General features: G+C 41.1%; 1 protein-coding gene across 10 annotated transcripts in view; it reads right to left on the bottom strand.

Moving 5' to 3' along the window:
- Window positions 1-2,288: 2,288 nt before the first annotated feature.
- Window positions 2,289-22,674, bottom strand: part of PIK3CB (phosphatidylinositol-4,5-bisphosphate 3-kinase catalytic subunit beta) — an 88,235-nt gene continuing 67,849 nt past the window's right edge. For all 10 annotated transcript variants that reach the window (XM_086844802.1, XM_086844799.1, XM_086844801.1 and 7 more), the window contains 11 exons: window positions 18,128-18,249; window positions 17,097-17,240; window positions 16,016-16,115; window positions 13,710-13,888; window positions 12,969-13,078; window positions 12,586-12,664; window positions 7,006-7,173; window positions 6,444-6,567; window positions 5,297-5,442; window positions 4,382-4,514; window positions 2,289-3,920 (listed from right to left, as the gene is read on the bottom strand). In XM_086844802.1, coding sequence (XP_086700928.1) covers window positions 3,783-3,920; window positions 4,382-4,514; window positions 5,297-5,442; window positions 6,444-6,567; window positions 7,006-7,173; window positions 12,586-12,664; window positions 12,969-13,078; window positions 13,710-13,888; window positions 16,016-16,115; window positions 17,097-17,240; window positions 18,128-18,249 — 1,443 coding nt within the window. In that variant the 3' untranslated portion in view covers window positions 2,289-3,782. The remainder of the gene's footprint in view (window positions 3,921-4,381; window positions 4,515-5,296; window positions 5,443-6,443; window positions 6,568-7,005; window positions 7,174-12,585; window positions 12,665-12,968; window positions 13,079-13,709; window positions 13,889-16,015; window positions 16,116-17,096; window positions 17,241-18,127; window positions 18,250-22,674) is intronic.

Here is a 22,674-nt window from a genome sequence, read left to right on the forward strand (position 1 = left end):
CAGCAGCAGGGCACTGTCCCCTCGAAGGGCAGCACCTACTCACCCTTGTGCACCACAACAGCTCTGCTCCTTCAGCTCCTGCCAGACAAGGAATTTTTTTAATTATTATATCTTTGCAGAGGATTTCAGGCTTAGATTTTAAAGCTCAGACACATAATTGTGATGTCTGACTCAGACACATAATTACATTAATACACTGTATTGTGAAAGAGTAATAATAGAAATACTGATTACACATTTAAAAGATTTAGACTTGAAACCATCCTACAGAATAAAGCTATGATATAGCCTGACATATCAATTATTAAGAGCCTCTACTATTTAATTATCTGATTTCAATAGCTCTGGGAGATTAAAGAGGAATATTGGACTCTTTTATACTAAACACAGGAATGGGCTCTGTCCAAAGCATTTGCTGGAATGTGACTTGACAACCAACAACACCCCACTGCCAAAACATCCAACACAAGTGTGAGAGGGAAAGGAAGCAGCTCCAGAGCTAAGGGGCAAATCCCTGGGAGCTCATTCCCTGGAAATCCAACACAGGACAGGCAGGAATGTGAAAGCAGCACCGTTTGTCACAAAAGAAATGATTCAAGGTAGAAAGCAAACTCATCAAGCAATCAGTAATAAACCAGAATAAATAAAGATCATTTATACACTGCATATACCAAATTTCAGATGTGATTTTTGAAACAGCCCAGGCAGCTTTCCCCTCTGCCAGACACAATGAAAGCCTTGAGAGGGAAAAGTCATTTTTCCAGTGGACATATACAAAGAAAGATAATTAACATGAGACCATGTGAACTGAACGTTCAACACAAAATCTTTAAATTCTCTTATTATAATCTATTTCATGACTTCTGAATTCAGAAACTGGTCTAAAATACATTCCAAATCAGCCCAAATTAACTTACCGATTTAGTATTAGAGCTGGATGTTGGGAAGAAAGTACAAAAACAATCAATGGACTGATGTACCAAAATCCAGTGTTCTCTTGAACGACAAACAGCAGAGGATGCTCTCTCCTTTGACTTTTCACAAGGCACTTTATTTATTTATTTGTTTGTTTTCTGAATGAAAGTCTGTATGCCACAGGCTGCATGTAGCAAGTATAATGAGGAAAGTGGTGATCTATTTACTAACACAATTCAGCAAACCAGGACTCTGCTCAAAATTTAACATGAAGATGTATCACCAAATCAGCTTTGGTGACCTGGTAAATGCTGCTTGCTGCCAGGTTCAGCTCGGAGAGGTCAGCCTGGGAAGCATTCCTGTGAGATGGGATCTCTTCTCAGCTATTTAAGATCAATTCACAGGAGGAAAATGCTTCATTGTCTTTGCTGCCATTCTTGGTAATTAATTGCCAAGAATAAACATAGAGAAGGTAAAGACAACCAAACACACCACAGCCATTGAAGGGCTATTAACCAACACAAGCAGTGAGCAGAAGTAACATTTCCTAATCACCTCTAAATATTCCTCAGGGAACAGAGGCAATGAGATTTTCTCACCATCTCAAGTACTTTTATAACCTGCATTAAAGTCGCATCCAAAATCCCCTGAACCAGCCAAAAGCTCTTTGCTGAGTGCAGCAGCCTGGGTGGTGCTGGAAGCAGGGAAGGTGTTCCTGTGCCCCACCAGAGGGGAGAGCCTTGCAGCACCTGCTCCAGTTCCACACGAAGCCTGGGGTGGGACACGGACCCAGCTGCCCTCTGAGCAAGGGAAATAAGGGAAATGGAGATGCCACCAGTGCTCCCTCCTGCCAGAGCCCACAGCAGCCCCAGGCAGCCGAGGGGCAGCTTCATCTCAGAGTCCTGCAACAGCCCAGCTCTCCCTCAACAAGAGCAGAGATGCCCAAGTGCTCTGTCTCACAGAAAAACAGAGCATTGACAGGAGCGGTTCCTTATGTGAATTACCTGTGAATTACCTAAGGATGAGATTGCTTTTGTCAGAGCCGTCACCTGCAGCAGAGTTTATTTTGAACTTGCCTGCCATCTGCTATAGAAATAATAATCAAAATAAAAAAAGGACATGGCACACTTTAAATGCTAAGGTATTGTATACAAAAAAAAACAAACCCCAAACCTAAACTCAACAAGAGCAACCCACATACCACTTGTTACCTGTAGAATATTCTAGAAGCAGAAGCCTTTTCAGACAGAAAAGCCCACAGGGTGAGGACAAGAAAATCAACACCCTACACAGAGCACCAACCTGACTCCAGGTAAGTTCCTGACCTCTAAAATAAACAAGGAAACCCCAAACCAACAAAAATAAAACTCTCAACAAAGTAAAACCAACTTTAATTAAATTCCTACATCATCCAACATTTCTATGCAGAACAAGTGTTTAGTCAAAAAGTAAATATATATGTTTAATTCTCTTTCAAATGTCCACAAGAATTAAGAGTTACCAGTGTTCCTCAGAGAACAAGCAGTAGTTAAACCTCTCTTTGCTGATGTTCAGGAACAGTTTGTCACATCTTTTAACCAGCAGTTCCCTATTGCACTTAACAAATTTGCTCTCCATTTAAGCACCTAAAAGCCTGGTACCTCACTAAATAAATTAAAACAAATCCAGTTTCTTCAGCAACCATCTTCAACATATATATCTTGGTAAAGCAACATTACTGCAAGCTTTTAATAAATACAGAGAGATCAGTGACTGCATTGGTGTTCTGTGGAATGACCTTTTCCCATAAACTCTTGCTTCTCCAACCAGCTGGGGTTTTTGGTATGTATGCTCTAAAAAAATCACTTTGTGTAGTATATTTAATGAAAACATCCCTTACACAGGTCAGTGCACTTTGCAGGGAAGGACTGATCTGAGACAGCAACTTCAGTGTAAGGCTGGAAGGAGCTTCTTGCAGGAACCAAACCAAATTGTGCCTCTCTGGGAGCTGAAGGCAAAGCCCCAGAGGCTGAGTGGGAGACTGTAATCAGTGAGGGAGTCTCAGGCACGTTTGGAATTGGCCTAACCTTCCTCATTCTGAAGGGTTTCTTTTGTGTGCCAAGTCAGAGGAACAAAATTGTGCAACCTGAACATCTGGATGCTGCATCACATCTGTAGGAGGTCTCCCCCACCCTTCCTTGGGCAGCAGCACAGACATGAAGCAGCTCCCTGCAGTACAGTGATACCATGGCTGCTATTTACAGTAAAATTAATGCATCTGTGCCAGCAGGGCAGAGGTCATAAGAAAAATATACACAATATGCTCATCTTTTAGCCAGATTAGGATATATATATATATAAAAAAAATTTACTCTTCAAGTCCTAACTTTAAACAAAGAACAGTTCTGTCAGAGGTCTTCAAACCTCCTGAGGATATGTTAGAGTACATTACCCTAATGTATAAAAACAAATATTTACACCTCCATAAAGTACCAAAGAATTTTTAAAAATGCCTAGTAGCTCTCAGCGTGCAAAGTCAGCAGGAACTGATTATCCAGGATGTTCACTAACTGTAGAGACAGTCTTGGAATCAAGCATTCAGAAGCAGAGTGCAAAAGACATGGGAGTTATCTCAGTCCGTTTGTTTTCACTGTGGCGTGACAGTGTTTCTTGTTTTGGATCAGTTCATAGAATCACAGAATGTGCTGAGTTGGAAGGAACCCATCAGGATCAGAGTCCAACTGCTGGCCCTGTGTGGGGCTCCCCCAGAACCACCCTGTGCCTGAGAGCGTTGTCCCAGCGCTTCCTGAAGTTTTGTTGGTCCGTATGAAACTCTTTACAAACACTGATCAAGGTAACCTTCAGCTTAGTGCAAATGCCACAATCTCCTAGGACCTGTAATCTTTTCTGACAGTGTGAGCCATCCAGTTCACTTTAGTAGTCCAACTTTCCCGCAGAGCTTCATCAAACTTTTGCTTGAACTGTTTTAGTGCTTCTTCCTCACTCTTCCCTAGGGCAAGGGAGTCCTGAAGCAACAGAGAAACAAGGACTGTTAGGAACTTTAAAAAGCACAGTTAAAGCCTCCTTCGCCTTTCAACACAAGTCACGGTGTGTTTTGCTCTCCTTTGATGCTTTTTTGCTTAGTATCATTGAGCAATACATCAGTTGGGTTAAATCATGCATCTTCCTGGCTTTAAAAGATAAAACTGGAAGAGAATGAAGCAAATCATTTTCACCTTTCCAGGTCTATGCTTGTGCATGAGCCAGGATGCAAAACACCCCTGAGGTGACTCCATTTAAGATGCACAGATCCTGAACTCATCCTTTGAGTGCCAAGACTGACTACAGACCTTGCTCTATAGAGCTTTGAGGATTGTGGGGAAATCTTGACAGAAACGGAAAACAACTAAAATGTATTAATCTTGGAATCAAAAATTCACATCCTGGAAAATTGCTGAGTCCTGCTGAGCTGTAGCTCCTACTTTACCTTGAGATACTGGATGTCCTTGACAGAGGTGAGCTCTGGCAGCCCTGCAGTCAGCATCAGTGCAAAGAGGGTAATAAATAGGTTGCCGTGCTTGCGCAGGATCAGGTAGGCTTCCTCACAGTACTGCCGGAACCTGCGGGAGCCGGGCAGTGCAGGGAGCACAACAGGGACAGTTACACACATGGAAATGGCTGCAACCACAATCTGTTACCTGCTCTGACAAATGCACACTGTGGAACGCTGCACAGAGGGCAGGAGCCTGCAGAACCCCCAGGGTGCTCTCACAAACACAGCCCATGTCTCCCCAGTGAGCCCTCAGTATGAAACACCACCAGCTGCTCTTCAGAAAGAACAAAAGTGCCAGAGGTCACAGTCCCACCTCCCTGAGAATTTGTCAGGTAAAATGCCCTGATGATCCTATAGGGTGAGCTACAGTGGAAAAGCCAAAGCTCTGTTGCAGCCCCTCTAATCTCTGTCATTTCTAGTTCCTTCCATGGTCAAAACTGAACCAGCTGCCAGGGCTGGCAGATCACGAGCACCTGGCTCCTCATGGCCAAGCATCCAAGCAAGGCCAGCGTGGGGCAGCACAATGAACATGCCCTGATGAACAGGAGGGAACCTGATCCTAAGGGCAGTCCTGATCTTGCTTGAACAAGAGAGCCCAGAGCTGCTGCAGGCAGAGCTGAACCTGGCAGAACCTGCCACCTCCTGCTGTGGGAGATAGAAGCAACTGCAGAGCTGCAGCTTCTAGTTCTGAAGTAATCTGTGACATCCCAGCTCAGGGAGAGCAGCAGACAGCCCTGTAAATGTGTGATGGCACACTTCCACACAAGTGCAAATGAACAAACCAACCCCAGGTATGTTGTGGTATGCTGGAAATTATCTCAATTACAAATAGATCAAAGTAACACTCACCGGCCAAATTTTTCAGTGTTCCCTGTTTTTCCTTGTTGAATAACATGAATGAAATCATAGGTGAGTATGAAAGGTACCCGTTCCCTTTTAATTCCAAACTTGGACTTAAAGTTTCCAAGAATATGCCCAAAATCTATGTGAAACAGCTAAAAAAAACAACAAAAAAACAAGTGAAAAATAATTTCTCCAGCAAGAAGTGTCACTTTTCTAATATCTCTACAGGATGATGATATCAAGAACAGTTAACTCCTAATATGACTCTTCAAAACTCTTTGGGAGTATTTGGTTCTAAAACACTTCAAGATTTAAAATAACAACCATGCACTTCTGAATGACCACTGCAGCAAAAGATTCACTCAGGTTTAAGGTGCTGCTGCCATAAGACATCTTGGTGGCAGTACCAGACAAAAATGAGCCCAAGGATGAGCCCACAAGGCTCAACATCATCACATCCAAGGCCTTCCCACACAAGGACAGAGGCAGAGGTAGCAGAGCTGGGTTAATCTGAAGGACCCTGTGGTAGTTCCCCATGTTAGAATCAAGGGTAAGGGCACTCCAGATTTCTTCCAGGAGTTACAACCTTAAGGGAATACTGCAAATGTCTGTAAAACTCTCAATTTTATAACCCTTGCTTGTTTTCTAGGCAGAATAAGTTCAATTTAATCAGACAAGTTACATTACAGAGTAACAATTAAGAAAACACATGTCTAGGAGCTCCCCCAGGTTCTGAGTGCACAGCATTGTGCACAGTTCCACTCTGAGCATTTCTGCAGGGCTGAGCTGCACAGACTCACTCCAGAGCCACACTGCTCCAAAATGGAATTAATGGATTTTTAAGGATGGTCTTTTGCAAGATACCCTAAGACCACTTTTATTCAGTGAATCTGAACCATTAAAAGGCCTCCTGGATGTTCTGTAGAAGCTCTGCAGAACAGCCTCTGTCCATACAGAACTGCTGATGGACCAGGATTTGCTCTTTGCATCACATTTCCTTTCCTTGAAGCTCTCTCTCAGTGAACCACAGACATCAGTTCTAACCATGTGTGGCTTTCCTTTCACCAAGGCACTAAAGACATTACAAGTTCTCAAGAGAACTCTTGCATAGCAAAGACACCAAAGGCATTCTGCCTACAGAAGGGATTTTTACCTGCCCATTTTTCCTGACCATGATATTGTCGCTGTGTCTGTCACCAATTCCCAGCACATATGTAGCTACACAGTAGCCAGCACAGGACAGAGTAAATTCTTCAATGGCTCGATCCAAGTCCTCTCTGCAACCACAGAGAAAGTTGTATTAGTGCATTAGTATTGGTATATTAGTATTGGAATTCATACCTTGGCCTCAAAAAAGATTTTTGCTTGTTTAAACCAGAAGTCCATCAGGATGTTGTAAAACCAGAAATACTTGAGAAACAAAACCTGCAAAGGTAGCTATGGAGAACAAGCAATATGGAAGGCAACATCAAGGCATGAGACACATGTAGTATTCTTGGGTTTGCTTGTGCTGCCAAATTGAATGTAACTTACTCAACAGCACGCAGCCAAAACGCTGCAAACACCAGGCCCAAGGGTACCATGAATCTCAGGCAGAATTTGACATGCTAGAAAAACAATTAGCAAGAAACTACACCTTCCTCAACACTGAAAGAGACATTTCAGAGGAATTTTGTAGCTTATACTGTAGCTGAGAGAATAACTGTAGAAATTACCCTAAATTGTATTCCTTCAGCCAGTTCAAGAGCGCATCCTTGTTGAAGGCAGCAGCTGCAGCAACGTTGCTGCTGTTTAACTGAATGTCAGCAATGGTTTCTGAACTAGAAACAGCCTCAATGAGGCCAGAGTGATCTCCAGTTGCTAAACAGCCATAGGGCAATATCCTGCAACGAAACACACAATCATGTCAGAACCTCAAACAGCAAAATGTTTCTCTACTGTGTACTCAATTTTTGGAGATATGGCTGAATACTCACTTGAACAGTAACATCTCAAAGGTTAACACACAGGAATTTTTTCTAAAGGTGAAAAACCAGCAATACATTTAAAACATCCATTTTTCCTATTCTGTACATAGATGTAAAAGAGAGACATTTTTAAAAGCCTAACTTTTCCTTTTTACTAGAACCCAATTTCTTGTAATTTCCCAGGACAAGCCACAGAGGGAGCCCTGTGCCTGCATTTGTGAATTCCTGCCTGCACAGACCCTGACCCACTCCAGTTCATTCCCCATAAATTATTGCTGGAAATGCAAAAGAAGATCTTATCCTTTTCCACCTTCTTCTTACTTCAAAGGAAAATGCTAGAAATCCTTCTAAATATTAACATAAAGAATGTTTTCCAGCTCTTACTAAACTGAAAGTTTAGTAAGTATTCCAATGGAACACAGGAATACATCTCTTAATTGGCTTGGTGTCTCAGAACACAGCTGTGCATTCACACACCAGTGAAAATACCTCTTACCATGTCACTGCATTGCAGTGAGACACAGTTAAAGATGGAAATCAAACAGGGATGTGTACAAATAAGTAAGTGTATTCTTTTCCAGTACATTTCCTCCCTCCAGATACTTCAAAAGCTGATCAGAATGGCAATGCCCCGTGAGATGGGAGCTCAGCATGTGCAATGGAAACTTACAGCAAACTTTTCAAAGGCAATGCATCACAAATTGAGGTGTCTGCTCTTATGCCAGGCAGCTCAGGCCAAGAATATTATCTCAGTTGTGGTCATGGTAAGAGAATGGATACCAACAAAAATCTACACTGCAGCACACAAGGTTCACATCAGCACTCACTGACTTACAGAGCTGTATAAAACAATTGCAGGACATTAAAATGGATGTGTGTGCCTTCAGACATACATACATACATACACATATAAAGGAGGAATACTGCTGGTGTAATCTTTAGTATTTATATATAAAACTATATATAAATATATATATATGTACATTTTAATGTAAGATATTAAGTTTAATATATTAAGTTTAATATAAGATATTAAGTTTGATTGCTAGAAACCGTAACCACATCTCTTAACTGACACAGCCTATTATGCCAAGCCATGGAAGAAATAAAATTCCTTACAAAATTACAGACAACTTTTTTGCCTGACAGCTATCAGGGAACTGAGCAGTTTCTCCACCAAAAGGATAACACAACTGAAGTGGTGCAAGGAGTGATGCCTTGGGATGGATCCCCAGAGCAGGGGCTGGACAGAGTTAAGAGAATAAAGTGGGTGTTTATTGAAGGCCTTCAACAGGCACACCTTGGGCAGTCAGAAACCTCCCAGAGCCTGCACCCAAGCTGGAAGATGGTCACAAGTTTCTCAGACAATTACAAGTTTGGTCCATTTCCATCTCAGGGGTTGATGCTCCAATTCCAGCTTCAGCTAATGAAGTCATTTACCCCCAGTTTGCTCCCCCAATTCACTTTTGTTTATTCTTTCAGGGCCTGAGGCTGTGGGGTGTCCTTGGCTCTCAGGCCTGGAAGGGTTGTTCTGCCTGACCAAAGTGTGAAGAGAGCTCACCAACACTCTGTGTGGAGCTCAGAGTTATGCACTAATGCACTACAGGATCTGAAAAACAGAAAAGCTAAAATCCTAAGGCAGCAGAAGCAGTAACAATATAGGCCGGGGTTCTTCCCTACTGGCAACAAAGTGCACTGAAAACCAATTCAACAGGGTATTTCAAGAGCACTCAACTTCAAAACAGCAGCAGAAATGCAGGATCACAACGTTCCTCCCGTTTCTGTGCTGAGCCCTGCCCAGCTCCAGCCCTCTCCAGGAGCAGAGGGTGGCTGGGGTTGCCCCTGGGCACAGGGAAGCTCTGCCCATGCTTATCACCACCCCACAAATGGGAGCCAAAGCTGGCCAGGTTAAAGTGCACGCTGGCCTCCTTCCACGGCGCTGCAGCCCAGCCTGCTCACGGCCGAGCCGGGCACACAGCCAACATCTTCCTCTTCAAAAGCAAGCAATGATGAAAGCCTCCAGCCCCTGGAGGGCTCTGTGCTTACAACTGCAGGAAAAAACATCCTTGTCAGAGAGACAGTTTGACAGGAGTCAAGTTAGGGACAAATCCTCTGGGCCCTTTCCATCTCATCCTGGTCTTTCTGACTTCAGCATCTGTCAGCAGGATATGCTCCCTGCTTTTTAAAGCCTGCAAAAGCCATGGACAGATCAATATTGAAATCCTGGGTAGAACAGAAAATTCTCTTCATTCCTTTAAAACTGTTCTTTATTTCAAGTGTTTAAATCACCAAAGCAGTGCCCTTCCAAACACAAAAAATACGGTGATTTATCAACACATTCTCTGTAACTTCAGGTCCAATAGTTTAAAAATGTTGACATGTTTATGAGTTGTACCAAATACATTTTTCAGTATCTGTGTGAACTCTGATTTCACTCATACACAGCCATTAACCTCAGATCTCACAGACATAAGGGAGATGAAAATGAAAACCTACTATAGACAGTCACTGAAATAAAAAAGTGTTTTGGAGAATGTCCTGCATCTGGTCAAAAAGTAACCAAATATTAAATACTTTCATGACAATTTACCACAGCAAAAGTGACCTGGCATAGATCAAACTCCTCAAATTCACGATTTTCTGTTGCTGTTATTTTACTCATTTCTCCATTAACACAACTTTGATGCTATAACAGAGGCAAAGCAGCCCAAACACTTTCTGACACAAGGATTTTCCTGAGAGGTGCAGCACCACAGACCCCACAGCATTCTTGGGAATACAGATGTTGTGCTCCTCTGCTGTGATGTGTATTTGTAATAGGCCACCTATTTCCTGCTCAGTGCTCAAGTACAAGTTTGTCTTCAAAATTAAGGTGTGGGGATTAACTAAAAAATACACTTTTTGCTTTGTTCATTTCTCTCTGCTACTTGGATGATGTTTGAGGTGAACTGACCCGAGGCAGACTCCTCTAAGTGTCAGTGTTTGTCTGGGTGCTGGTCCTGTTCTGGGGAGCAGATCCATCCTACACCCCAGGAGAACTCAGGAGGAAGGACCTACAGGAGCACATGGTGCCATCCTCCTGCACACAGGTGTCCCCTCTGCTACACCCCTGCCCTGTTTGTCACCCACAAAACAAATTAGTTGGCAATTAAACAAACAAAAGATTTCTCCTCCTTCAGCTCCCAAAAATCAATCTCTATTTGGTGTTCCTCTCTAGAGCTGAGAAATCCCACTGGGAATATCGTGCTTGCTTTAGACACAGACTGAGCTAAGGTTTCATTTTCAATCACTGCTAGAGAACTGAGTGTGGATTGCAGCTCAATTAGAAGGCAACTGATCCTGTCCCCAGCTCAGTGGTGCGTTGGCTGCATTTGATCCATGCCTCATGGAAGATGGACAATCTGCTCATGGCAAAATATGACAGATGTGGGAGGAGAGGCAGCAGCAAGAGCTGCTCTGACACTGCTGGCACGAGTGACAAGCCCTGCTTTCACTTGGATGGAGTTACCAGACTCTCTGCAGTGGAAAAAAGTTGAAAAGTGCAAAATCCACTGTGCATCCACAAATGGAAATAATTTAAGGGAAACTAAGGATGATACAGGGCAAGAAGCAAAGACTGCACTCATTGGTATGGGCACACGACAGTATTTTTCAGGAAAGCAGCCCTTTAGTACTACTTTTTCAGCTGAGACTATGCCTCTCCCCCAGGCAAAAACTAACCACTGAGTCCTGACTCATGAACATGGCAAAGAACTCACTCCACCATTGCTGGCTCACAGATTCTGGAGCTGTCTCTTCTTGAGAGATGCAGGCTATGAACACTGAGATGCCAAAGTCTCACCCTCGTGGCTGTGCCCTCATGCTCTGGGTGTTCAGAGTGCTATTTTGTCCAATTCTGCCCCCAAGGAAGGTCATTTCAGAGCCTTCTCCTGGCAAGTGCCTGATTGATCTCTTTTGACAGACACTAAACTGTAACCCTGCCTCAATTGCAGGATTTTATTTCATAATGGCAACTATGACAGAATGAATGGAAGGAAGATGCTCCCAGTTAAGCAAACAAATTGCAGAGGCCAAATATAGAACTTCAATTCTCACGAGGAACTTCCCCTTTCTACTTTTTTTTCTTTGCAGAGTTTTAAGAAAAATCTTGGACATCAGAGCTACTTTTTGGTTTTCCTTTGTTGCTTTTAAAAAAAATGCCTTAGTCAGGAAAAGCATATTTGATGACTCTAATCACTATTCCTGTTTGCTAGGCACAGTGTGTGGCCCAGGCTGGAACCACAAACAACTTATGGGAAGGCAGCTACTGAGGAATGCCTCAGCTGGGATTCCACAGCTGCCAGAGGCTGTCCTTGCCCCCAAATGCTGGATCAGCCTCCTCACAGTCAATTTATAATGACATAAATGGCCTAAGGTTTCCTCAAGTCAGTGTTCAACTTCACACACACTCAACAATCTCATTACAAATGTACCTTTTCCAGAAACAATTTGTAATTCACATTCCCACCTTTCCTTAAGCATTCTAACTGACAAGTTGATACTTTTACTCACCTGTGCTGATATTACGTGTCTTATGAGGCTCCCACTACTATACTTGAACCATAAAAAAATTTGCAAAGAACTCCAAGAATCTAAATGAAGTATTTCAGGCAATACTTAAATAGTAATACTTCTAGATTTGTGAACAACACTTAAACATGGAGAATTACAGCTCTTGCACAAGCATTCAAAATTTAGATTATGGCTAAAACCAGTTTCTAATAATGTGACACCCAGTACTTCCTTTAGGATTACTTTCCTAAACTGAAACTTGAATTTGTGAATTATATTACCTAAAACTGGTTCATAAATTTGGGTGGAAATGTTTCCCATATACTAGAGGTTTGTGTGATAACACTGAGCAATGACTGACACTGTTGCTCTTAGGAACACTCCAGTATTGGTTCAAAGAAGTCATGTTTACCTTATCAAGCATATGAAAATAAGAAAGCTGCTTTGCAAGAGACTTTGGAAGATGCAAAGGTATTTCTGGTTGGAAAAACACATTCTGGCATCCAAACAGTGTTTTACCAACAAGAGAAAGTGACTTCAGAGTTGCAGGTGTTCCCAGTGCTGGTGTGAGCAGCAATGAGAGCTCTGCTCACAGCTGGAAGGAGAGGAGGTAACGCTTCCCACAGCCTGCTCGCCCTGGCCGTGACAGCTGAAACCTCTGGGCACCCAGACAGATGTGTAGAAAGGGGACAGTGGGGAAGGTGCTAAAAACAGGAAAACTTTATTTCTAAAAGCAGACTCTCCATCCAAACAAACCAGCCCTGGGGAGATCCTTACCGGAGATCCAGGCCAGCCTCTTTCCACAGAATGTCCATCAAGCGCAGAATCTGGAGCGTCAACATGTCCTGCCGGAGATCTGCAATGAAAGGTGACACCACTGCTTCCATTCCTCACACACTTCCTCTAGCTTCCAAGGCCTTCAGAAAAAGGGATCTAAAAATACTCACCCAGCCTAAGGGTTAAAGTGGTATTAATCATAATTACATTGTCCTGACTGGCAGTGTCTGTGCTTTAAAACTCAGTCAGAAGATGCTTAATTTGTTTACTGATGTCAGAGAAACCCATGTTTATATTATGACAAAACAGAATAATACAGCTCAAGTACAAACATGCCAATGAAGAAAGAAAAGGAAAAACTGAAAGTTTCTAGCATTGCTTACCATCACCATTCTTAAAGATGATCCCTACAAGATCTCCTCCAAACATTTTATTGTTGTACACTATCCAGAGAGGCTTCATTTTAGAATCCATGTATCTACACTTCTCAACACTAGAAAAAAACATGCCAGAAGTTTTAGTCAAATAGGAATAATTCACCTGAAAAGATCTAAACATGGTTCAGAACATAAGAGAATATTTAGACTTCCAGTCTGGAAGTATTTAAATGTTCTCTCTGCTTTCTGCTGCTATGCCACGAGCATTCACCAAGCTATGAACAGATTTGTTACATGTGGAATGTATTTGATACAGACTGGTGAAATTATCTCTACTGCTTAAATCAATCACCCTCATCTTCAGAGAAAATTGTTTTCTTTATATCCTTTCCCATCAATTTTTAGACAATTTCAAGTGCTGTGAAAAGTTTCAGCAGTCTTTGTGCTTACTGCTAAAAACAGAAGCCAGGAATGCAGTCGAATTTACTTTTAGGCTTACATTTAAATATGTTTAGCCATGGTAATGCATTGACCAAGACAGTTTCATAGTGGATCACAAAAATCATATAATTTAACTGCTATCTTAACCTCAGAAGATGCCCAGCAGAGCCCCTGTCACTATAGGAGAAGTTCCCTGTGGCACTACATGCTGAATAATGCAGCCAGAGGAAGTTCAGACACCAATGTACTCCTGCTTTACTGATTCCACGCAAAGTTCCAGTGAAATTATGCTCATTCTTTACTTACTGCAGCTCTGAGAGTATAACAGAAGGGTTCAGAGGAGACTGGAGGTCAGAAAGTGCTTCTCTGTAAGCATTTTGTTTCAAACACGTATGCATTGCATCTTTGCCTTTTGCTTTGCTTTGCTTCATGGCATTCAGCTTAATTAGACTATTTAAAGTCTTCATTTTATTGAGGGCTTCCACCTGAAAGAGATATTTTATCATTAAGAGTTATTGCTCTGATTTGAGATAAAACAACGTGAAATCACATTTCATGACAAAACCAAGTATAAAATAATTCTACAACTTTTTAAAAATGGAAATTTTGGATGGAATTAAGTCACTCATGTTTCAGAAATATAATTTTCATGATCAACAGAGACACCAATGAGATGAAAGCTCCTAAACTTTAAGTCACTTTTAAAAGCATGACTTAGCATTTCCAAAAAAACTGAACGAGGCATTTTAACGGATGACACATTAACACAGATCCCTTCTTCAAAGTACAATTTTTAGTTCCCTATTTCAGCAAAGCACATAACATAGGTGCCCCTAGGCATACTGAAGGAACAGAAATACTGATTATTTCATACTCTAACAAACTGAGACATTACTGGAGATGAGCTGTGGATGTAGATACTTCAAAGAGCCAAGTCTTAGATGTGTGCCATTAAAAACCTGCTGAAGTCAGGCAGAACACAAAAGCTTTAATTGGCTAAGGTGTTTGAAACCATAGAATCTCAATTAAGCAAAGTTTTTACCTTAGAAATCTGTAAAAAGTCAAGGCAATTATTTGCAATAATACAAGTGGGTTTAACTCCTTTCCCCGCTTCTGTTTTGCAGTTTTTTACTGTTACAAAATCTCCAAGGAAACTGGTGATATAAATGTCTAACACTGACAGAGAAAAGCCCTTTGACAAACCTAGATAGCACATAGAGCAAATTCAACTTCTACATCTAAACAACTTTTACACCAAATAGTTCTTGTAACAATCAGCTGTGTTTGCAGCAGTGAGGTGCTGAGCAGTACACATGCTCTAGCAAACAGCAGCAACGTAACAATTATGAAAGCTCTTTTCTATACAAGGAAGCTTCAGCCTGACTTACAAGGTGCTGAGTCAAAACTCATCCCTCCCACAGCCTGAACCCTGCCAGGCAGGATGCTGTGGAAATTGTATGGAGTTTGATTATAAAACTGGGCAGTGGAGAGCTGCCAGGTCAGCCATCTGTCAAAACCAAAAGTGCTCTGCTTTTCCACTATTCTAGGAGCTGTACAAACATCAGTGACAAGAGAACAAAATGGAACCTGTGTTGTACAAACAGGAACTTTTTGAAGTATTTCTACTTTGAATTTCTTCCGTGTTTGCACAGTTGGGAATTTTTTTGCCCCTTCTTTGATTTTACTGACATTTGCTTCCTGTAAAGTGCACAAAAACTTCACTGACCTTACGTCTATTGCTTAAAGCATTTCACCACCTACTCTTTTCATGGTTTTGACAATGCTAACGAGCACACATGGAAGAAATGGTCTTTTCTACGTCCTGTGAGCTGCAGCAATAAAGAGCACAACAGACCATCCTTGTTCCATGTGTTCCCAAAACACAGTTTCAATGCAGACAAACACTACCATCAGTTACTCATCCACTGAGTGACTGGCCTGATAAAATAAAATACTTTAACTCCAAAGAGAGACCATTTTTCAAATATTTTTAAGATCACAATCTAAATTAACTCAATAAAACTGCATTAGAGACTTCAAACGTGATTCAAACGTGAGTGTCTCTTAATGATCTGCTGATTCAATTATTAGTGCTTTCAAAAGCAAACCTCTCATGTTTATTAGGGTATTTAAAAGCAAACATATCTCTCCTTTGTTCTTTCTCTGTGTATATGTGTACATGACAGACCTATATTAACATGACTATTTGAATGATTTGCACCTTTTAACGAAAGCCAAAGCTGCAGGAAGTAGTCCTGGAGTAATCCAGGTAAAATTCCAAACAAGCTACTGTTACAGGGAGAAAAACTTGAAATGTACAAAGCCCTTCTTCAGTTAATCCAGAGAGTCTCTGTTGTGTCCAGAATACACAGACAGTGATGAAGGTGTCTCACAGGTCTTAGAGCACTGCAAAACCAGCTCCCTGAGGCCCCACAGCCCTGGCTGCCTTCTGTGCCATGGAGGCTGCCCCATCACTCAGCCCTTTTAATTCCCTTTGTCACTCACACCGCCTACCTTTGTCAAAGCAGGCAATACCCCCTCAGGAGCAGTGGAATAAGGATGGGAGTTCCAGGCTTGGATAGGTCAGGATGACAGCAAAGGGAAGCCCCTACCTGTTTAGCCAGCACCTTCATATGAGCCACGCTCCCCCTGCAATAAGCCTCCAGAATCAAACCAAACTGCACCGACACGGCGGGGATGTGAACCTCTGACCTGCAGGGGGAAAAGCTGCTCATCACATCACAGATTTACACAACTGCATCTCTCCAGCCATTCAAAAACACAAACCAAACACAGACATCCCCAAAACAAACACTAAAACACCTCATAGTCACATCAAACACTAAAACACCTCATGGTCATGTAGGTGAAACAAAAAGCCAGATTTCTTAGAAAATGCTAGAACCCCTCTGTGCTGGAGACAATGAGGACAGGCCAGTTTGGATGCAGGACCCTTGTTTCAAGGCCCAGGACTGCTCTGGGGGCAGCAATGTTCATGCCAAGAGGTGGTGACTGCACACCTGCTTCAGGGCCTTTTATTCAGAGCAGCACTGAGAAGTCACTGAAGGGCTGACTTTAAATCTCACATTCTCCAACCTTTGTAAGGGAAAAGCCCAATTTGCCTGAAGGAGAACACTTTGAAACCACTGAACTTTGTATCAGAGCCAATTGTTCTCCAAAACATTTTCATGTAACTTGCTCCTTTTAGCTAGAAATACTAAAATTAATTGTGTTCCAAAAGACAGAATCAACCTATCCAGCCTATTCCAGTCCATTCTGCCAAGGCTTCTGCCATTCATGAAACTGCTCATCAAAAGTAGCAAGAACATACAGAACAGCTTTTATTTTCTGTTAGACTGGCAACAATAATAATTTTTCCCAACTGTGAGGTATAAATATTGTGCTTTTACTGCACCCACAGCCAAAACAAACACATGGGGTATTTACAAACCTAACTCATCAGGTAGTCAGAGCTGAATGCATTTTGGAATACTTTCATGCAAGGGTAGATTACAGACCACTCTAATTTATTTTTAATGGGAAGTCTGATTTATAGATGCCAGAGATAAAGAAACAAAGAGGAGTTGTGGGGCACTATGATAATGGCTCATTTAGAAGAATCCCCAAGAAATCATATTTGAAAGTCCAATTAGGCTCACCAGTTTCAGAAAGATGAAAAGGAAAATCTCCTACCTCAGGTGCCAGAACAACATCTGTCCTATTCTCCTGTTTCCAAGTGCTCTTTCCAAGAGAAACCTGGAGAGTGCACAATCCAGAAAAGGCTCATACTTCAGGACTTGCACAAGCTGGAGAAGATACTGAGAGAGCTCTTCATCACTAGAGTGAGGTACATAAAAGCAGTTAGTAAGACAGTAGCTAGATTAGTGATACTCCAGAAATTCAGGTGCATATGACAAACCCAACAGTGACAGGATTTGGTTCAATAATAAGAGTGTCTACCAATTTTTCCATCACACAGAGAAGGACAACACACAACTCAGTGCAACTTCCAGATGGAAATAATTCCAGATGCATTCTTGGGATAGCCCAACAGCCAAATTCCTTGTTTGGATTTGAAAGAAGTCAAAATAATTTATTTTTTTTACACTGGAAGTCTATCCTTGACCATTAAAAATTAATCACTAAACTATTCACCACAGAGAATTCAGAATTCAAGGACAGGAAATGTGCAGTAATGATAACGTTACACAAGTCCTGCCCTAGGTTACAGTGGAGAGCAAATGAAATGCAATAAGGGAAGAACTGCAGAGAAGAAAGGCTCCTGTGGATCAAAACCAAATCAGTAATTCATTATTTTTTACATGCTGCAGCTCACATTCCTATTAAATGGTACAGCCAGAGTGGAGGTGGCTGGGTGCCAGGTGTTACAGTATTTGACTCCAAGAATATTTCTCCCTTTGTTATTAAAAGGTTTCTCAGAGTTTCTTGCTCTCCTTTGCCCAAGAATGGGATGAACACCCAGTCCTCTCTGGGATAAAGGTGCACAGGTGCTCTCCTTGCAACATGGAAAGCAATCATCATTTCCTGCAAGGTGTCAGAATAAGGTGCTTTTATTTAGCTGCCAGTGAACCTATCCAGAAATCAGACTGCTTTATTTGGCCACCTATTCATGGCAGGCAGCGTGTTCAGCTCCTTCCTCTTGGGGATTTTTTGTCCTGTGAGCAAACAGAATGAAGTTTGGCACCCCAGAAACCCTCACCTACCTCATCTGCCTCAAACACCCCACTGCATATTCCCTGACGTACTGGTCAGGATAATTGAAATCCAGCAGCTCCAAAGCCTCCCTGGGCAGCAGCTTGGGCCAGATCTGCAGGAGGGCCTGAAGCTGTTCCAAAAAAAAGGTGACAGGTAAGGACACAGGTGGGTCTCACTGCTCATAAAGAAAAGAAAGAATTTGGGCTAACTGGGCCCACTTCTAATTAAGTTTCTCACACTTCAAAATGATGCAGATTACTTTTAGTCTGAAAAACCTGTTTCTCTACATGCAGACACAATGCACAGTAAACAAAAATTAGGGAACACCAGGTATGTATGGCTTGAAAAGAGACATTCAATAAAAATAAGATGTTTTTAAAGTGCTGTCATAAACATATAACCTATATGTTTATGACATAAAAAAAAGATTTTTGTTGAGAGCAAGCTTTCTTTACCAAAAATATTTGTCCACCTCCACTGATGGAGCCTTTGTGAACATTCACTGTGAATAGTAATGAGCTTAAATTTTAAAAAAACAAAAAGGTCAGGTTAGATAGTAAAACAATGTGCTGGAAAAAAAATTACAGAATACAATGATGCATAACTTTGGACTACCAAAAAGAACAACATTTAGAGGTCTCACAAAATAAACTGATTTTATTGCATTGTTATGAAGCTCACAGCTAGCTGCTGAGAGCAATATGAGTTGTATCACTGAAACAGTGCATTATAAATACAAATAAACTCTTTAATGAACTTAATATAAATGCATATTAGTATAAATGCAGTATCAACATTTAGTATCAACAGCACAAGTTGTTTCTTTCTGTAGGAACAAGTCGTGATAATAATACCCTTCCCTACAAATTAGGTAACACAGGTTATTTCATCTTTCAATAGCAACTTATAAATTCTGAATAAGATCTTGTTTTTCTCCTGATTTCATAATGACTTTACAGCAGTGAAAAATCTTTATTTCTACTCTGTCACACATCAACTCCTGCTTCCAGCAGCAGTATGACAAACATGAGTTCAAATTCTCAGCCCACATTTACCAGGCAAGTTCATAACACCATTTATACACCTTGGGGGCAGATTCTGAATTGGGTCATCATTTTTGTGAAATCCAGAAGGCAAGAAATGGGTATGGATCACGGTTCAAAGCCAGGGCTGTGCTGCAGCTCCAGAAGTGGAGGAAAGGATCAGCCAAACCGCTTCCATGGGCACATGCACAATTCATAGTGACATAAAGTAAAACTACAGGTGTTTTAAATATAGATGTCACATTCCCACAGAAAAATACACTCAAAAATACACTCCAAAATCTACTGACACAACAAGTGTCAACGATGCCAGTCCTGATGTCAAGGACTGCAGCCACCAACACTTCCATAGCAGAAATGCTGGGACTGAAACTGTGCAGGAAATACTGACCCTCGACACATATTTAATGCACAAGGCAGACACTGAAAATGTGAACAGCAGCTCTGCTTGTCAGACAGCCAGAGACTCCAGAACTATCAGAATTTCTACACAATCTACTGTAAATCAGGTGCAGAACCAGCAAAAAACAGAGACATTTTGTTAATACTGAATGATTGAAATGGAGAGCCTGAAATATTCTGAAAAGATGAGCTCAAGTGGTCCCACATGCCTCATATATCAGGCAGTGAAAGTCATGGCCCACAGTGTGTACATTAACTGAAGATGATGTGAAAATGCAGAGCTCCTCCCTTTGCTGAAATCATTGCACAGGGGGTTGCAATGAGAATGAACAATGTGTGTTTCAGAGAAAACTCAAATTTGGCCTTGGTGTATCAATATTTTCTTCTATAAAGAAATAACCACAATTTCTTCCCTAACAAGATTATATGAGACAATACAATTATGAATTGAGAGGCCAGTATTTTTATTCCAGTTATTTCAAGTATTTCAGCTGTCCTTTCTCTACTTTCAGTAATGACGGTGTCACTTCACAAAGAGCAAGTGGATTTTTTAAATTTCTTATATTTTTTTTTGTTTGCATGTTTGAATTCTGCTTTGAGATGAAATACTGTCTGTGCTTTCTCCTAACAAGTTCTGCCATCTTGCAGGTGGTTATGGCAGCAGTAAGGGCAATTCCTTCTGTGCAACCATTCTACTAAAATCCTGCAAATCCAACAAGGGCTTGGTAAATACAGGCAAATAATTTAGGAAAGCTGCTTGAATCCACTGGACATAACTACATGGACCACTGAACTAACAGATTAAAGACAGTCTACAATCAAATATGAGAGACCATTTCTGAAAGAGCCTTACTGTTTTTAAGCTGCATTAATAAAACAGGAATATAGTTATTAAGTCCAAGCAGCTGGTGCTTGATTGCTTTTTCTTATGAACAGCTGGTGTTTGCTTCTTTGGGTTTTGTTGTTTCATGTTTGGGGTTTTTTAAACCTCTTGCTTGAGGTGTCAACACTTTTACTGAAATACATCTAAAAATGGGCATCAAAACAACTTTTTGGTACGACAGTGTGCCCACTGTAGCAGGCAACAACAGCTAGTACAGCAAATATTTAATTTTAATGGGAAATAAATTATGAATCCTGATAATTTTGGAATTCCTGAAATTCAGGAGGCTGTCTTTCCTTACCTGAACAGGTAAATCAGGACTACTGATAGGTGTATGTGCTACAGAAATATTCAGCATGTTTAAAGTAAGATCTCATTTTTCAGAGAGACCCTCCACACTGGCAAAACCAATATTATGATATAAACTGCACTTTTGTCTCTAGATAATCAAACATAAATACTATATTTCTTCCAGAAAGTACACAGTAACAAGGTATCATATTTTCAGCCATTTGTTTAAATAAAAAGGTTTATGTATATATAATACTTAATGTTTACAAATGTAAAGGACTTTGAGCTGTCAGATAATATCCATCCTCCAAATAACTTTCCAAAACTGCCAGCAAGGGCCATATTTCAAAGCCCCAGCACTCAGAATGCCTTTTCCTTCACATATTTTAAGAAGCAAACAAGTGCCTGCTTTTATTTCTACAGTTTTGATTTCTAGATAGCTTTTAATAATGAACAATAAATTCAGAAGTAATGGAACTTTACTAGTAAGTAAAAGGAACTTTACTAGTAGTAAGGAACAGCATTCTTGCACATGAAAGAACACAAGTGAGCAAGGAACGTGTAGGTGTTCCATTTTGTTAGTGTAGTGTTCATGGCACAGACAAGGAGCTGGGATGAAATTCCATTTATTTTTAGAAGTCCACAGAACATATACACCTAGCTGGTAGGAAGGATGCAGCAGAAAATGAACTCTCTGCTGGAGCAAACTCAGGATCTGGCTGACTGGATAATCACAAAAATCACATCATGGATAGACAGAAGATGGATTTTCATGGGGTGGCTGCCTTCTCCTCCAAGAACATGTAGCTTGTAAGAGGTAAAGGCCAGAATACTAAGGCAAAATAGAATTTTATACCATCAGTCATAACCCTTCACAGCAAATGCTTTTTAGCTCTAAGTTCATAAAAAAATCAAAAAAACTAGTTGAAAATTTTAAAAATGAGACTCAGAGAAAGACATAAATATTATCTCAGTGTAGTGGCCTGCAAGAAGCTGAGCATCATTTGTATCAGAATTCTGTCAGGAAGACCAGAACAATGCATGGCTCCACCCCTTGCAGCGAGTGCTGTGCTTGGTAACTTTGGCCAGTCTTTTTAGTTTGGCCCAAACTTCTCTGTACACAATCTAAAACATTTCAACACCAATCCAGAAACCTGTTACTTTATCACTTTTAAAATCAGCCTATCAAGCCGTGATGGTCTTACTACAAGCTCATATAATTATTCCTGTAATAAAGTTCAATCTATTCCCAAAAAGCATCCCAAGAGTTGGATTCTATTTGGGTAAACACAGCAGCAAAAGGCACCAACTCCTTTACAGTGTAGTGAAGTAACCCTGCACATCTGTACAGCAAACAAATGAAACTATTTTACTGAAAATGCACCTTGTATCACAGCACCAGCCTCATGTCCTTACAAGTTAATTTGAAGAGGCTCTATTTGGTCAGAGAGACAGGATGTGAATGATTTGTTTTGTACATCGGTTGAGTCTCACATCTCTTTGAAAAAACAGTGAGGTTTGATTACCCAGTCTGAGATGTGGATTTTATAATATTTGAGTAGCTTAACAATTTGCACAAGAAGTTTTATTTCAGATCTTCATTTCCAGAATTGTTTTTTGCTGTGAGGGTGGCCAAGCAGTGGGCTTTGCTGCCCAGAGCCTGTGGAATCCCCACTGGTGGAGATTCTCCCACCCCAGCTGGACACAGACTAGTTCAGGCTAACCATCTTGGAGCACTGGGCTGCACTGGGTGACTGTGAAATTCTTGCTTTTAACATCAAATTTGAGCACGAGGTTTTAACATTAGGCTCTATAAATATCCACTGTGTTTTTCTCATAATTTAGAGGACCCTCGAAATGAATTTTGGTTTTGGTTTATGGGGGCTTTTTTGAGAGAGTAAGTTCTTCTTTACATGTCCAGGCTGCAGAAGTCAGA

The sequence above is a fragment of the Cyanistes caeruleus genome, chromosome 10, assembly GCF_971803275.1.
Source record: "Cyanistes caeruleus chromosome 10, bCyaCae1.hap1.1, whole genome shotgun sequence".
In the NCBI taxonomy this organism is placed as follows: Eukaryota; Metazoa; Chordata; class Aves; order Passeriformes; family Paridae; genus Cyanistes; species Cyanistes caeruleus.